Below are 17,881 nucleotides of genomic sequence, written 5' to 3' on the forward strand. Positions count from 1 at the left end.
AGGATAAGTTTAGATGTCATTTTTAGGCAGTGAGTGAAAGTAGGACTTTTTGTTGCCCTTTGGAAATCAAACATAGTGCTGTTGGCTGGAAATTCAATATGGCGACCTTTTCGACAAAATTAATTCTTTCATGTTTTCGTAGCTAAACCGATAAAGATCACAAACGTCTGACGCCAAGCGCCAAACGCCTAACCTGAAGCTGTCGTTTGCGGTTTGCCGTTAACTTGAAAACCTTGTAGCTAAATGTCTCTGCGTGCATACTTACAAACTTCAAAACGAACGGGGCCGTTGGTTTAACGAGCTGAAACTCTATAAGAACTACTGATTTGCACTATTGCCCGGGCGTACTTCCAGAAAAATTGGGTGGGGTGTGCGGCTACCTTCCCAAAACCCTTACCCTATTTATGACCAAAATCTGCGATTTTTCCTACCCTATTTATGATCTGACTCAAAATTCGACACCCCAAAAAAACATACCAAATTCAAGACTAGAGAGGACAACCCATACCCTGTTTATGACCAAAATGACTAAAATCGATTGCCCATTTTGCGCCCAAAACGGATGAAAAACCATACCCTTTGGGGTCGCACGTACCTATATTAGGTGAGTACCACACGGGCACTATTGACTGGTTATCTGTCAAGGAATGGTAATTTTTAGGGTAGACATAGTGCTTCTCAAAATAGTTGATGAATACTAACAGTTCTTGTATCAATACTATAGGCCTACATTTAACCCCAAAGGCCTTTCTTTGCTGAATGTTACCTCTCTTTTAAGCCGAAAATAAAACAGATATGAATAAATTTTAAAACTCCTAGGTCTGTTAAATTGTTTATAGCAGCAACTTGAACCGGTTCTGCTTCACGTTGTCCTACAATGTCATAAGTATTTGCATATTATTACAAGACTGAAATAGAGGGCCTATAACGAAAATCAACCGATCCAACTGCTCTATCCCAAATGATCCCGATCACTTTTAAAGGTTTTCTGGTGTTTTTTTGTTTTATTTTATTTCTTTGAACTTTCTTTTCTCTCAATCAGAATTTTGCGATGGAAGCCGGACGGTGTCAGTCCGTGCTCGGGCGATTGTTTTTTCTAAACATTTTTAGCCGTGTAAATCCCTTATTTAATCAAGCTTCCTCAGGACCGTGGTGGGATAATATCGGCCCTTTTTTTGTACGGACCTCACTGCCTTCGGTCTGTACTGTCACGGTCTCAGGTGAATATAGATTCCACCGGAAGCCAATCATCAAGTAATGAACTTCTGATTCTACTACTGAAAAATTGAGTACTGAATACGAAACTATTCAAGTACAGTAGTCTTTTAAGTCTCTTTACTTCAATAAAGTTGTACATATGTATAGTAAACGTGGAGGAATAATTACAGCATTTTGAATATAGAAGAATTTTCCAGCAATATATATTTATACAGTCATCTCAGTCAGTTGAACTGCATGTTCAAGCGGAGTACGTGGTGTCTTAAATACAACTTTTTTGCCATTTATTTTGACCGGGTTAAATTCAGTTAAATAAGCTAATATTCCACTACACGATGCCCTGGTCAATTCGAAAGCTACACACCGCCTTCGTGGAAAAAAACGGCCCATTAATATAGATTGGTTTTGCCTAAATACTGCGTTGTGAATTGTGGAATGAAATAAAACGTCGCTTTTGCCTTAATTGATATCTTCAATATTCGACCATTCTTAGCTGAGTGACCTAGCCATGTCAAAAAGAACTGTCTTCTAGTAAATATTAGAAATTAGAAAATGCCAACATACTAGTACATTAATTCAAATGCTGCAATGTGATTGGCTGAGCTGCCTTATATTGTCATCTATTGTAATCCATCAAATAAGTTCGCTCGCACGCGATTGGTTTAAATGCGTCACGTGGTTGAATATGCCTCGTGTTGTGAAAAACATTGGAGGGATGATAAACAAAATAGTTCCCAACTGGCTTACAGTATATGCTCGGATGTTTATCCCTGAACATTATCTGTCCCTCGAAGCTTACAGTTCGCTCTCGGAACACTGTTCGCTTCTCGGAATAGATAACGTTCGCCTTGCATACGGTCGGTGCGCCAACTAAAATTTGAATTGATCAATCAGGATTCAGCCGGCAGGAAAAACTGAGCTGTCCTGATGTCATATGCATGTTAGCGGGAAAAACACTGAAGTCGGGCGACTTTTCTTGCTGGAGAGAGTGTTCTAAAATATTCACGAAAAGGGATTTATAATTTTAAAACCAAATTAGATCGTAAAAAGTGAAAAATTGGAAACATTTTGTTTCTCCAAGCTTTTAATTTGGCGTCAAAAATTGGTCGCCCGCGCTTGGAACTCGCTCTCCGATCGCTGTCGCCAGGCAGGATAAAATGTGTGTTATTTTGAATGAAATATCCTGTTCCTCGTCAGCTTAAACCCAGAATTCTCAAGTTAAACATTAGAAGAGGCCAAATCAACTTTATTTTTTATTTCTTTATTTTTTGTTAGCTTCGAAGAAAAAGACTATTTTCCCGTCGTTTCGGTGGGACAGCTTGGTTTTGGCTGTCCGCAGCCCCCGCACGCAAGGCGAGGACAAATATCCGAGCATACTTTGGCGCCAAATGGAGGCTACTATTTATTTAGCAGTCGTCTACAAAATGGCGACGTCCGCACGCGCGGGAAAGAAAACTAATCGGAAATCATTATTCGAAAGAAATTTAGTTAGAATTCTACTAAAGCAAGTAGATCATTCGCTTTCTAATATTTAAATAGCGAAGATAGGTGGTTTCTGAATGTGGAGACAAGATTGAATTCGAAAGGCGACATGGCTGGAGTGAAAGGTCATTAAATATGACAGCTTTGATATAGAGTTTCTTGACGTAAATGCTACGATCTAAAATTATTTTGTTAGATAGGTCACATGACCAACAGCTCCGCAGTCTCGGCCATTACGTCGCCGCATTATTCCATATTAGCTGAGTTTTTGGGGTTGTGGGGGGCGTGGCAGATTTTGCTTTCGAGTTGATCGGAGCCTCCTATGAACTCAAGTCATTCGGGTGAACGGGCATCTTAGCGACGGCTTCATGCGTGTAAGCGCTTCACGATTTGCTTGGAGGTGAATCCATCCAAGCGCGAATCTGGGCCAACTTTAGTGGCGTGATCTTCGTGGCGACGTTCATGCGACGTTTCTTTTGTCGCCCGCCGTACTTTACGCGCAACGAGCCAGAGAACACTCCCATGACGAATCGTTCCGCTTTGTCCCCTTTACCTTTTTTGCCAAAGACCCCCGCTCCAGAACTACCGTAGAACGAATCACAGCGGTTCAGAATGGCGTGATTGACGCAATAAGAATTGCAGTAAGAATACCAGACGGTGTTCAAGCGTTTGTCAGCAGGGAACGAAGCAAACTGGATCTTCAATTCAAACGAGAATTTCGCGGGGATTTCATACAAGTCTAAGTACTCATTCTTGTGAGGTCGACGGAGTCTTATCACTGAGTAATCGTAGCGGAAATCCCGAGACAGAGTCCAACCCCGCGGGACTTTTACGTAATCGACTCCAATCTGTATCACTTTGCCCTGATGCCGCAATATGAACACTTTCAGCTCCTTAGGATCGTCAAAATTCCATTTTAGCCCGCTATGAACACAGTGCGCCGCGGTAAGAACGTGGTACTCTGAAATGAGAGTTCCTGTGCAGCCCGTAGAGATCCTCACCACTGCAGAATAGGGAAGCCGCTTGGATTCCTCAAGAGTGACTTCTTTTCGATCGTCTGAACCAAATACGTACCTTCTTCGCCGATGACGCCCGGTGTTGTGGTGATCATTGTACAAGTGGAATTCACCTGGGTGCAAGTTTGGGTCTTCAAGTTCGAGTTCTGAAAGCTTGCTCCATACATCGTGCGTTGCGTTTATTGTACCGTTGGCGAGTTTTTCCAGGTCCACAAGTGTGAGCGTGAGGCTGCCGTTGGACCAAAACGTTTCATAGTTAAGTCGCGACAGGTTGTCTTGCCGCGTGTCATTAAGCAATTCTTCGATGTGCACCTCTGCAAAGTAGTTGTTCGGTGTGAAGTTGCCGGTATGATTTGATTTATCCAGTGGAGTAGTTAGAACGTCTTTGATGTAGAAATTAAGAGGTGGGAAATCGTCCTCGGTGATGTCCTCTGCTGTTTTCCCAGCTGTACTCGGCGTCAAATTCTGATCGCTACTGTTTACCAAGGAATTAGCAAATCCTATAGGTGTACCATGCGACAGGCAAACAAAGGCAGAAAACTGAAAAGCCCAGGATACGAGACTCGTCACAGCAATAATTTCGACCAAACCCATAATTGTTGATATCTCTTATTGTGGAGACGTTGCTCTCAATGAGTTCTTGCTGTGAGGCGCGATATTTTGTTAGCACTGGGCGAGGAAAATCTGCGAATGAAAGAACAAGGAAGTAATTTCCACTGCGGCAAAACGTAAAGATGTACCCACGTAAAACCGCAACATTTACAAGTACCACCTTTACGATATTTAAACTAACTAATAGCGTCAGTTTTTCACCTGTTAACCTCTACTATTGATTTCGAAAACGTGACTTTCTCAGTTCTTTCTTTCGCCTTGTTACGGTAGCACTTGTGTCATTTTGGACTTACTTTTAACTGCCAAATTTTTGTCTTTTATCCAAATTGGAACACCTTTCCATTTGCAAGTTCCTGTAATTAACAGAAGGTCTATCGGTTTTCCTAATTGTAATGGTTAACGGCGTTACAAGTAGGTGTGTATAAATAGATCTCGATATGTAAGGAAGTTTTTAATCAACTTATCGTACGCGTGTATCTCATGTGCGTATTCATTAAATTATTAAAGCGGACTTTCCGCCCTTCAAAAAATAACTACATTACAAAAATTGACGAACTTGACACCTTAAAACTGTACTGCAAGTGTTGTTTGTCGAATTTGTAACCCTTCTGGAATTATGTAGCATTGATATCGTACACAAAAATAAATGTTGTGAGTGAACGGACTCATAATTTATTCATTTTCAGTGTTTATTTTTAGACGTTCCGTATATTGTTAGCGCAGCCCTTTGATCACGCTTTTCACCTGCAGTACAATACTTTGAACAACACTTTGATTACACGACTTAGTGATTTCAGCTAAAAATAAAACTGCTTATTTCTCACAGTTGTCTTTCGTTTACAAAATATGTACAAGTTATGTAACGCTTTCGAGTGGTATGTAGCGATATTTTATTTTATACCTTGGAATATCTTACTTGTCACTTGTATTTTCTTGGAATACACACTCGCCTTTTTAGCAAAAATACAAGCAATGAGCAACATGTCCAAGCGTATTATGTGTTCAACCATCAAGTAAGGGATTTATTATTTATTATTCCACTAGTATTATTCCACTTGTATTTCGGCTTCTAGTTTTTGAAATACATCCTTCATCATCCGATAATCATCGATCGCACGTGAGGCGGTTGCGAATGACGAAAACAAACTCCACAGTACAAAATGGGCGGGGCTGATATTTTGCGCGTTGTCTTGACCTAATATGGTGAAATGGCATAATAGTGGAGTACTAAATGGTAATAATGGTACATGCAACAGATTGAAAACTTTACGGTAAGCTTTCTCTGTGTTTGTTCAGATTCGCTTGTTTTGCATTTCGTCATTTGAACCTTTCTTTCGGACCTTTCCATGTTGAGAAAAATGATGTTTCTCCGTAACAATGTTTCCTCGGGAAGAAATACGTGCTATATTAATCAAATATTTGTTAGACGCAAAGGAAATTTAAAATTAAGCTATTTCGTCTAATAAACGTACTGACGAAATCGAAGAAAAACGTCGTTGTTAGTGTAGGAATGAACGCAGGGCTATTCTTTTTGAATGCCTTTTGATTATGAGCTAGACCTAACAGAGTCCGATTTTCTCATTTTATAGCTGCAATGTTTTCTAATTTCAAAACTATCAGCCACTTATGCTAAAACCATCAGGGTGCAAAGACAAAAACAAAAACAACAAAATTTAAAATGTTTACTAGATCGCTAGGCCAGCGTTACGTTAGACAAACACGTTCTAACTTTCACCAGGTGTCGCCACGGCTGCAACGCCGGTGAGTTTTTGATTTGATGCAGGGATTGCGCTTATATCGTGGAGGTTCTGGCAGTTCGCAAATCCACCAGGAAACGAACGAGTGACAGAGCACAATGGACAAGTAATTTTCGAACTAATCTGTTAATGTAGTTATAGCCTGCCAACAAATTTTCCACGAAACGTCGAACTGAAGTCGGCTTGCATTTTATAGCCATCTTTTGGGCTACATTATATCAGTTTCGAGATTATAATTTTACAGATGGAAGTTAATTCGTTCAACTCAACAGCGCTAGCAAGAATCCGCGGTGGGATTCTGGCGCCAAGCTTCAGCAATTTTACATGCCGTTGAGTGTTGGAGCGATTTTTAAAATTCTTTTTGTACTGACGCAATCGCAACTAGTTAGAAATAAACCTATTACTTTATCAATAAAATAAAGTGAGAAATTGTAGCTATGAAAGAGAATGCAAATGTTAAAATGTAAACTAAGCAGCTTATTGTCTGTAAATAGTGTGCTGTGAGATGTTTAATGACCTGTTAAGTAATGTATTGAAAGTAATGATGGAAGTAGCATATTTTTAGTAATAATCAAATGTAAAAGCAAAAAGAAAGAAATAGACGTTATCTGAATATTCGCCACTTCTTCAAAGGTTGCGATTCCGTCTGCCTATGCTGTCTGCCCTTGCAACGCGTACATTCATTCAGCACTGGTGAAATTTAATCGTTCGCATCGATGGAGTGAATGTTTTTCCGTGGTAAAATTCTCAGTATCGTTCGTGTTTTTTATCATTTAAGCTTTGACTCAGAGCACTTTCTCTTTCCTACGATTTTCGTGTGTAAATCCCAGTATACGCATGAAATAAAAATTTCCTCCTTCTCTCGCTTCGCGTGACTTTCTCTGCTTCATGTCGTCGGCAGTTGCGACCTACCAAGAAGATATCTAGCAAGAGTCCTGCTGAATCACGACCTGGCCGGAGGCTATCGTACCATAACGCATGATTATCTTATCATTCGCAATTAATCGCGGAGGCGTTTTACAGTCTTCCCTGATTGATCATACCCGGATAAATTCGCATTGAGCAACGTACCAGAACAAGACAACGAGTCCGCTCCTCTTGAACCACTTTATTTATCTCGACAAAGAAGAAACTAGAAGGAAGGTAGAATCAATATCAACTTGAACGCCGTAAAATTCCACCAAACATCGAAGGAAGATTAAGAGTAAATCTCGTAACACTTAATATAATGTTAAATAACTTTTCTAAACTGACTTGCTTTTCGAACCAGATTTTTCGCCGCAAAGACTTCCTATTTACGGTGACATCTTCGTCGATATAATATTAGACCAAGATAAGGTTCAGAATCAACAAAACACAAATTTTGATAACAGTGACTTTAGTGCCAAGCAGCCATGCTGAACAACGTTCAAAACAAACTGAATTCGACAAACAAGCAGTTTGTATTCAGTCTCCAAAAAACATTCTAATACCGTGACTAACCAAACAAGGTAAACTTTGGTATTTAAAATGTGATAATGAAGAGCTCGGTTTGACTTGATAGACGCCACTGACAGCACAACATACCTTTCCTATTCTGGACTGGAGTGTTTGACAAGCAAATGGAGGTAAGAATCTCTTTGAGTCCCTTTGATCTTTCCCTGTGTCAAAGATACAGCATACGTCGGCAATTAAACAGTGTAATAGTCAACAATTTAGTAGTTTACGTTATCAACAACAGCGGGGTTCAAAGCCGTTATGATCACAATTTAGGGGGTAGGTCATCCTATTCACAAAGGACGCAGCCAGGCGTTTTTACACTGAATAAAACACCAATGCGGTTGGCAATTAGTCCCACATTTCCGGTCAAAGACAGGCCGAACTTGCTCGGGCTTGCTTGTTAGAAAACAGAACAATCGCGATTTCACTACGTAACTGAGTGAAGTGTTACACCGAACATTTCAAGTGACCATAAATTCCTTCATATCAATGATTTCAATCTAGTTTAGTTTTCTTAGTCAAGTTTAACTGGCATTTTTCACATTTCTCAACTTCAGCATCATCAAAGGAGGAACTCATAGCAGATACGCGACTCAAATATAAATCGTAGAAAATTGTGGACACATTCAAAACTTCACCGATAATATTAATTGTTGAGTAGCTAGTTTGAGAGACCTCGTTCATCAGTGTGATTCTGCTCTCATGACCTCTTTATTGTTGTTAATATACTGATACGCTTTTCAAACAATGCTGAAGTTGTATTCGTGCGACAATTCAGGATTTCTTGTACAATTGTTGCTTTATTTCTGTTGACATTTGTTAAAACGTTCAAACTTGTTTTGCTTACGTAAGATTACACGTGAATTTCCTAATTCTCGCGCGCGGGTTTCGTTCAATTTATCTCAAGTAAAATGTTTTGAAACTTTCTCCCGCTACAAGCTTAATCCTCCAGTGCTATAATTTAACATCTCAAAACGATTTGCGCTTGTACCCTTGAACATTTGTTATAGTAGGTTAATTCCAATTTAACATGACATTTCATTGACAAGTGAAAGAGCTTGTTAAGCTAAAGTCTATTGTTTAATTGTGCCTAAATTCTTTATTCGGCAATGATGAATGAGCGTGTAACCTGTTGCTCTCTTGCGATGAGAAGCAAGGCTGAAAGAAGCTAATGAAGCAAGGAAGGCCCTGTTAGTTTTGACCTCTGTTTTGTGATGTCGTGATTTGTTTACAATAAAGAAAACTCAAAGTGGTTCTTGCTGATCGTTTGCCGCGTCCCGCATTGTTGTTACTTTGATGAAACAATTCAGAATCTCTCTGGTCTGCACTTCATGATCACGCTTTCCTTAATCCAGTTTCTCCTATGTTTATTGTTAACTCTATTATCACCATATCAATACCGTTTTCAAAACACACAAAAAGTTAACTGACTTGTAAACTCTGATGTAACGTCCGATTTGAGTTATTCGGCGACAAGCAGCTAAAACAGATGTGCTCGTTATATTACGTATGATGTATTTCTATCGGGGTACATTTCATTCAACGATGGATCAAACACTCTTAGAACAACAAGACTGCGATGTTGACTTACCGTTTGGGTCAAGCAGTTTTTCGGATCTTTAGTCAAAAACACGAGTTGGTGCTATCCTCACGAAGTTACTATTAGTAACACACAGATTGCGTCAAAAATACTCTAAAACTTTGTATTGTTCATAGTGAACCAAATTTATGCTAATTGACAACTACAACCTCAGGATGTACGGCTAAAAGAGCGATATCCGAACGACAACTCTTTCGCATCCCATATCGCACTGATACAACACAAACGTCAAACGTGAATTTCGCGTTTTAATCGCTTACGTAACCCTGAGGTTGAGCCTCTTTAGTGGATTACATGCGAAGCCTTGTTTAGTGAACCAAGGAATGTATGCACGTAGCAAGTTTTTCCGGGACAACGTAACACAAATAGGTATTGTAAAGTACGCCGAGGGAATCTACTGGAAAAGCGGTCAGTAAACACTGGTCTGCAGTTTTCACGGGAGACTTAGATCTTGCCACACAACGCAGATGTAAAGGAAAGTACAAAATCATTGGCCTCGAAAAAGAGGCCGGAACGTGTCGGAAAATCTGAAAGAAAGTATCCTGGTTCGAAAGAATGTGAACTCACCCGGAAAGAAATGTGTAAAATGAACGATACTATAATTTAATGATTCCAATATATTAATGATTCCTGTTCAACTGAAATCTACCTAATATCATACTCGTAGCCGTGACCATGCATTTCAGAGCCGCCTTTCCTTAAAGAAATTCATTAAACAATGCCACACCTATGTACCAATGATGATCTGCGATACGCGATCTTTGCACGACTTCCTCTGACTTTACTCAGCTTAATGTAGAACACTCATTCTACACGAGAATAGAACCAAATGCATTTTTGGCAAAATATTAGATAACCGTATTCAATTTTAGTGAACAGAGCATGACCTCAGCAGCTAGGCGGAACTGACTTTTCTTTCAGTTTTGAGTCAATCGATAGCCCACATCTTTCATGGTCCAGTCTTTCTTCGAGTAATCAGTTCAAGTCTTTTCAGTTTTTTTATGTATCAAATAAAACAGACGTAAATTGTCTTCTCTAACGAAGAGCTAACAATCGAAATAACAGCCTCATAAACTTGCTATGGCGGTCAACTGATTTTCCTTGTTAACTTCAAGTTGTTAAATAGCTAAGTGTTGTCTTTCATTGTGTTCAGCTGGCGTGGCCGACATGCAGTGGAGAACCTTTGACAAGACTGCCAGCAAGTCTGCAGACCACGTGAGCTTTTTTTCAGCTGTTGTTTCGCAGATTTTTCTGTAAAAAAAGATCTGAATAGCTGCATGCATGTTTCTCAGTGGATCTTCCTGAGTTTATTTCACTAACTGCTCAGAACAGGTCTAAGTGTCAATGTTGTATGAGTTCCGATTGAGTGTTCTTTGAGCACAAGCGAGAACTGCGCAATGAACAGGTAGCAAAGACTAAAGAATCGTCAAAATTTTGGGAAGTTTCCATTTTTTTTTAGCCTCGACTGTGACAGATCCGATCCGTCGATTAATGACTCGAAGTCTTATAGTATATTAGAACAACCTACCCATAGGGACGAATCTGCCTTAAATCATCAGAGATGACTGCATGATGACTTTGCCACTGGGAGCAATACAACAAGTCGTCGACACTATTTACTCGGTCGTGATAAATTAAAGGAAGTCCTGATTTTTATGCTTCGGTAAGTTTTTGCAGTTTACACGCGAACGGCTACCCAAGAAATGTGATGACTATATCAGTTAATATTTCATTCACCACTCACCTCTTGCTTGATTGTATCAAACGCGAACGCTAGAGCTAAACTAAGAGATTGGCATGTTTAAAAGGTTGTTAGTACTTGAAGCATTAAACATAATCACGAGCTATTGCATGCGCGCAGGCACTTTTAAAAGAGATCAAAACGTGCTGACACGGAAAAAGCATTCCTTGACCTTTATCGTCAATTGAAGGGTGTGCCATGGTTCCTATGTCCCTCAGCTCAAGAGGGACTTCCGGAAAACCGGGCAGTACCAGAATTCTTGTGTGAAAAATGAATTTTTTTGAGGTTCCGCCGCAACCGCAAATAAACCTACGTAAATCTGCTTTGGGAAAAATAGATAATCCTTTAAGATATGAATCTTTGTGGGAAAAGCAGTTAAAGAACTGATAATCGACGGTATAGGTGGGGGGTCAAATATGCTGAAGGATTAAAAAGGAGTGAAAAAGGAAACTCTTAACCTTTAAGACCCAAAACCAGTGATCATATCAATACCTAAAACATACAAGTCACGGCAATCATATCGTGATCGATCACAAACAGATAAAATGTTTTGATATCTTCATACTGATACTACAATATATTTCTAGCGGTTGAGTTTCGCTAAGGTTTACAGCTCGAACAGAAGTCTTGCTAAATTGACGGAAGCTCTCTGAATCGCTCTCTCTACTGAGGGGTAGGGGGCAAGGGCGTCCTGTGATGCGTGACAGAACAGTGCTTGAGGCAGGAGGAAAGACGTGTTTCCTGGTGGCACCCGTGTCATTTGTCTACGAACCCTTCAAAGGCGTCAAACTGCGCCTGTTAAACGTAAAACCGACAAATGCGATAAACGTAAAACCGACAAATGCGATTTTATTTTTTTTTATCGTCAAGGGTGGAATGCCAAGCATGAAAGAAAATTTAACCGTCTGCCGATAAATGGGCTAGGAGAACTGTGTCTTTTTGCAGTCATCTCCCCAAGAGGCCCAGACAGGATGTTCCTCATGTATGGATGACACTCGATTTCGTCGTCAATCGACATGACGCCATTTACGGTCGACACAACACACGGTTCTTGTCGATTACGTTCTGTGTGGCCTTCAATCCAACTCAGGCCATCTGATTTTAAAATAAAGTGGCCCTTTTTAGAGCAAGCTAGTAACGAATATGACAATCAACTTCCTTTTCTGCAAGTTTTGCTATGACATTGTCTCGACGAACAGTAAACAAGACCCCTTGAGGTAATGCGCGGCAATCACGCAATGTAAATTTGTCTTATTTCTAGGGTGAGCCTTTTCGAAACACCCAGAGGGTCTGAGTTTTTAGGGTCTTAGTTTTCAAGACACCAAGGGGGTCTAGCTTAGTTTTAGGGTCTGCGTTTTCGAGACACTAAGGGGGTCTGAGTTTTTAGGGTCTTTGGGTTTTTGAGAAACCCAGAGGGTCGGACTTTTTCAGATCTGAGGTCCGAGTTTCCGAGGTCTGAGTTTTGGAGACACCTATTTTGTGCCGCCGGACTCTTTGCAAGAAAAAAAAAAAATCAAGGGTGATGAGAACATGTCAAACGAGCAGGTAATGAAAACCGTCACAAAGTACACCGGCTCGCACGCAGCTCCGCGAAACAGAAAACAACGTCTAGATGCGTCTACAAAAAATCAAAAAAAAACAAAAAACAAAAAAAAAACCCGACAACAACAACAGGGAACGAAAGGGAAGCAATCAAAAATACAGACTGAAACAGAAGTGAGCCCAGATTTGTTAAACTTTCCAGTTTGAATAAAGTAGCGAGATTATCAATAAGTTAAATCACAATGTTTTGTTATCATTCTTTTGTCGGCAATATCAAGACCCATCAGCCAAAGGGAAGGAAACCATTATACTGGCTTAACGGTACATACCGCTGTCAGGTTTTGGAAATTTTACCCCTGAACAAGCTGACCTTTAAAAGAACCGAGAAAAAAAAAGGAAAACAGACTGGGTCGGTAAAAATATCTACTCTAGAACAGAGTAGCGGGCAGCGTATTTTGGGGTCTCAGTGAATTATAGTAAGGTTAATATATACTAACCGAGTGGCACAGGATCAAACAAACTTCTGGAAAGTGTCTTTCTCGCCAGCACTCTCGTTCAGCATAGGCGTTCCTGAAGCGCAAATCCTTTATTATTATGCTGATCGGGTCAGAGAAGGCTTGCAGGATTTAATAGCAACTCTCAGTGTGAAATATTGAATAAAGAAGGCCAAGGTCGTGATTGCTGATCGAGAGCGTGAAGAGGCTAATCTCAAGAAATTAAAAAAGATTGTTTTCTCGAATGACGGTCTAGTGTCAAGTGCTTTTTCCGCCATCCTTGAACTTTGTCGAGATAAGGCAGAAAAGATTTTGCTTTGGGATAACACTCTGCCGCTTTTAGCTTCTGTAAAGGAATAAAGCTTGCATCGCATAACGTAGATTGCGTCGACCGACTACCGGTTTCTGCTTGCGGTTGAATTTGATGTCAGGCAAAATCTCCGCGTCAAAGTAAGGCAAGAACACGGCTTGAACATACGTGCACGAAGAAGGAACAAACGAGGGGACGAATGTAAGTCATAAGAAGCAATTTTGAATTGGCTTCAATCCACTCAAATAATCCACTCCAAAATAACAAGATATACAAAGGAATCAAGGTTATATGACAGAAAAACAAGAAATGTCCTTCAAGTTACTCAAAAACTTTATAAATAACATCGGTCTCTTAAGCTCTTTTCAGTTTGTGTTGCATAACATAGCTCACTTTTGTCACTAGAAAGTAAAGCGATATCAGAATTGGAATTTTATAACTCCTTTCGTACAATGTACGTGATTCTCCAAGACAATGAGATTCCAAGTTTGGGGACCAAAAATAGGCAGGTATAAACAGAGATCCTTCCGGAAACTATAACATTCACGTACTTTTCTGTTTTTTTGTTTTGTTTTTTTTTTCTCCTCTTTTTTGTTTCATTCCAAAACGTGACCTATGATAACCTGCTACGAGATTTTCCAAGACGAAACACAGAGGACCCGCTCATGTTTTCTGTCCGACAGATAGCGAGTGATTTATTTATTGATATAGTTAGAATGTTAGTCATTAATTGATCATGTATGTTTTTTTTGTTTGTTTTTTGATATTTTTTATACATTTTTCTCGGCATATTAGCTTGACTGTATTGCTAGGGGCCTAATCAGCCTCATCAACCCGATTGAAATAAAGTTACTCACTAAATTTACACGAGGGACACAAGCAGTCAATTAGCCTGCGTAGTTGGCAGGATTTCCCCGAGCATGCTTTGTGCAGAAAACCGCATTGGATTACAAAATTCACACGAAGGACTCAAGCAGCAAATTAGCTAAGCTTCCCGCCCTGTATAGAGGTTGAACCCGATATTGGGCGGGACGAAATTAGGCTGCGTAGTTGGCGGGATTGTCGAGTGCATGCTTTGTGTAGTAAAGCGAGAAACAGACAAATATGTAAACAAAAGGGAAAGAAACAGACTCTCTTGGGGCTCGGTCCCCAAGCATAGGGTACAAAGTAAAAGGATCTGAGATCGAGGTTGCAACACGTTCTAAGACGAGCGAGCGAGCGAAACAGACACAAAATACCTCTATCATGTTCTATACTGGGAGGTGAGCATTGTAAGTTTGACGCCCCTGGGGGTCTCCCATATAAAAATGACGGGGGTGCTGGTCGTACCTTTCAGGGGTTAAAAAGCGGTTTTAGTACCTCTTAGGGTGTTAAGCTTCAAAAGGTCCACAGCAGGAGCTTTTGCGGTCCCTTTTAGGGTATTGAGCTGAAAAAATATGACAGGAGATAATGTGTTATGTAAGTATTGGTACCGCTTAGGGGAGAAAAAATTTCAAGCCACGCCCACAAAACAGGATCTTAGTACCTCCTAAGGGTTCTTTTCAAAATCTCCGACGAGCACCCCCGTCTCGAGTGTTAAATAAAAGGCAGTGACGATGATAAGGGGACTGTGAAGTGAGTAAAAAACTGCACTGGAGTGGAATCTCAAGGTCAGTTTAAGTAGCTAAATTCTACAATCGATGATAAAAATCACAAACATTACAGTTCGATTCGGGCTTGTTTGTAAAACTGCACAGAGAAACCAAACGGTCAGTTATCAGTTAACTAGTTGAGAAGACAAGTGCCTTTCAAAGAAATTGTCACAGAATGGTTCAAAATATCCATAGACTTATCGATTCTTGCCGCCCATTCAGAATAACATACACAAGCATCCGAAAATTATCACGTGATCCTGACATCATCTGGATATTTCATGTTGCCTAGTTACCCACTAGAGGTGAGATATTTCTGTTTCCCAACAGCTCGTCTAATCAAACTAAGCCTGCAGACATTATGGTCAGCTGACATGTTTGCCATGTAAGAATCACGAATCATCACTCAACTGAAGTTGGCTCTTGGTGTTGTTTTGCTGTTGTTGTTGTTGTGCTGATGTTGCTACTTTCTTGGTGTTTGTCTGGGAGCATGGTGGGGTCTATTACATTTCCTTCTTCATCCCTGGCATGTTCTGCTCTGTCCATTTCATTCAGATAAGTCAAAATTTGATGCTAGAAGGAAGATCAAAAGAATGGGAATTTGATTGAAAGGGCTTTGATTTGATGCAAAATAACCTCCAAAATGGAACAATTAACACTCTCCATGATGTCAGGTAAATAATTTCACTGATCAAATTTGAAATTCATAACCGCGCTTTGGAAAATGCAACAAAGTTTGTAACCCTTTTTATAAACACTGGCATTAACCTAGGCTTGATTTCCGCCGCTCTCTCATGTCCAGTCTATGTTTCTTTGGGGGAGGAGTGCTGGCTCCTTTCCTGAACAGTGGCAATCGAGCCTAGCATCAACCTGCAGGTAAGTGTACAGAGAACTAAAAGTATGATAACTTCTAGGTTTCCCAACCATGGTGCATCTGCAGGTTTCAGCATTAGAATCTCTTACTTGATATCTTTAGTATAACCATCATGGATATCAGGGGTTTCGTTAAGGGCTGAACACTGAGCAAATTGACCAGCTGTGATGATGATTTTGCCCGCCTGGTTTGACCATCTAGAGGAAAGTTTTCCTTATAAAGAAGTTCAGTTCAGATAGTTTTATCCACCTATGAAAACCAGTTGCCCCCCTGCTGAAAATGGAAATGAAACCAGGGCTTGAAAAACGTGCTGTCCAGTCATCTGGGACAAGTATATTTTCCTTCTGGGCAAGTGACTTTTCATTCTCACTTGCCTGATGGGCAACTGGGATCAGACAAGTCGTCTACCAACTAAATCATTAAAAGAGCTAACTAAGACCTGCCCAGGGCAAGCATTATTTGAGAGATACTTTTCTTATGGGGAAGCTGGAATTCAAGTTTTTTTCAAGCCCTAGAAACCCCTAGGAAACTAATTTTATGTAGTCCAAAACTCCTGACTAGCTAAATATTTATTGCAGGTTTCATTGAAAAAAAAAATGAAAACTCACAAGAACAAGCACTGTTTGAAACTTACTGCCACATCCATCTTCTTGTAATGCCTTATTCTCCTTCTCCTTGTTTCTGGAGCAGGTGTCCCATCTGATTGTCATGAGCAAAATAATTTTAGAAGTTAAAAGTCAACATTGATCAATCTTGTAAGTTTTTTATCAATTAGGCAAATGTGATGTCACGTTTAAACAAAGGAAATCATGACCGTGACCATGTTATGACATATGATCTTAATTAGCATAGATTTTTATGATTTTATTTCTCTGTTTTCTCCTTAGTTTTGGTTTCGATTGAGAAGATATATCAAACACTCAAGAGAGCTTTTGACCACATTTCCAAACACCTCAAAGTTTGTCAAAAATACTCTGCTGTGTGTCGTATTTTCAACCCTCTTCTCGGTGTTTGGAAATGTAGTCAAACATGGTCTTTCCTGTTTGATATATTACACAAACACATTACAACATAAGGCATAATGAATGATAAAATCTGAGACTTGCTGAGACTGTGACTAGATGAGATTTGTGACTCATCACAAAGGACATGTACACAAGGCATGTTAATGACTTCTTAAATGTTTCTTAGTTATTGCTAACATCTTACACATAGTCGTAAGTAGACATTGACTGAGTGACAGCCAAATGAACCTGTGTACCTATCAGTAATAAGGTGTAAACTGTTTTACACTGAATATGCTATTCATGTCCATGTAAATGTGGAAACTAAAATAATTATTGTAAAAAACAGTAATCCATGGGATGTCTTTTACCTGCAAAACTCCAATCTGGTAAGTCTGTAAGAGGTCCGTAAGCTATTCCATCTCTTGCCTGTCCACGCCTGTCCACAGGAAGAAAAACATGAAAATAAATAATTTGATCCAAAATTGTTTTGTAAGCATCTAGCATTTTACTGACTCATGAAAATGTCACTTTAAAAGATGTTCTAGGAGGAAACCATAAGTACTGATGTTCCAATCAGGTTTTGCAGCAACTGAAGATAACTGTGTAGCCAGTCTTTTTGGTCCCCTCCAGGGTGCATTCAGTGTAGGTTACGCTGAAGATCTTAATGTGGCATGCCACCGGAGTTTTTGGCATATAGCGGTGTGCACATTTATATTTGCGTCTCAAAAATTTACCTTAAACAGACGGTTGGGCATGATTCACAATATTCGAGTTTAAGTAAAAGGAACCTTATTCAACACAATGTAGGCTTAATTTAACTTAAATTAGCTCACCTTATTCTCGTTTTCTGTCCAGCTTGGAGGGCTGGTACATTGCTCCAGTATCGAACACAGTTTACAGGTCTTGCCAACACTGAAACACAAGCGAAAGCGAAAATTTAATGGAAAGAATCAATAATGTAAATGAAGTGTGAATAGGAAATCTACCTGTAGAGGACAGTCGACAAAGCCCTGAAGAAGCCATCTTTGATTTTGCGAAATTTCCTTCGTGTAAAACAACTTTTAGTGTCACTATGACAGCGTGGAGACTGGGTTAGAGTAGATAAACTTCTAATTTCC

The 17,881-nt window shown here is 39.9% G+C and overlaps 2 protein-coding genes across 2 annotated transcripts; both read right to left on the reverse strand.

Annotated features, from left to right (window-relative positions):
• Nucleotides 1–1,313: 1,313 nt before the first annotated feature.
• Nucleotides 1,314–14,741, reverse strand: LOC110048082 (serine protease 23-like). The gene is made up of 3 exons (XM_020753854.2): nucleotides 10,909–14,741; nucleotides 7,652–7,725; nucleotides 1,314–4,400 (listed from the first exon to the last, which is right to left on the reverse strand). Exon 3 carries the CDS (start codon nucleotides 4,308–4,310, stop codon nucleotides 3,084–3,086), a length of 1,227 nt encoding a protein of 408 aa, XP_020609513.2. The 5' UTR covers nucleotides 4,311–4,400; nucleotides 7,652–7,725; nucleotides 10,909–14,741; the 3' UTR covers nucleotides 1,314–3,083.
• Nucleotides 14,742–14,888: 147 nt separating this feature from the next.
• Nucleotides 14,889–17,818, reverse strand: LOC110048108 (large ribosomal subunit protein mL52-like). The gene is made up of 5 exons (XM_020753893.2): nucleotides 17,750–17,818; nucleotides 17,597–17,675; nucleotides 17,132–17,199; nucleotides 16,391–16,455; nucleotides 14,889–15,455 (listed from the first exon to the last, which is right to left on the reverse strand). The coding sequence occupies exons 1-5, from the start codon at nucleotides 17,784–17,786 to the stop codon at nucleotides 15,285–15,287; spliced, it is 420 nt and encodes a 139-aa protein (XP_020609552.2). The 5' UTR covers nucleotides 17,787–17,818; the 3' UTR covers nucleotides 14,889–15,284.
• Nucleotides 17,819–17,881: the final 63 nt, after the last annotated feature.

The sequence above is a fragment of the Orbicella faveolata genome, unplaced genomic scaffold (assembly GCF_042242905.1).
Source record: "Orbicella faveolata isolate gen_17 unplaced genomic scaffold, um_ofav_v1 contig_3, whole genome shotgun sequence".
In the NCBI taxonomy this organism is placed as follows: Eukaryota; Metazoa; Cnidaria; class Anthozoa; order Scleractinia; family Merulinidae; genus Orbicella; species Orbicella faveolata.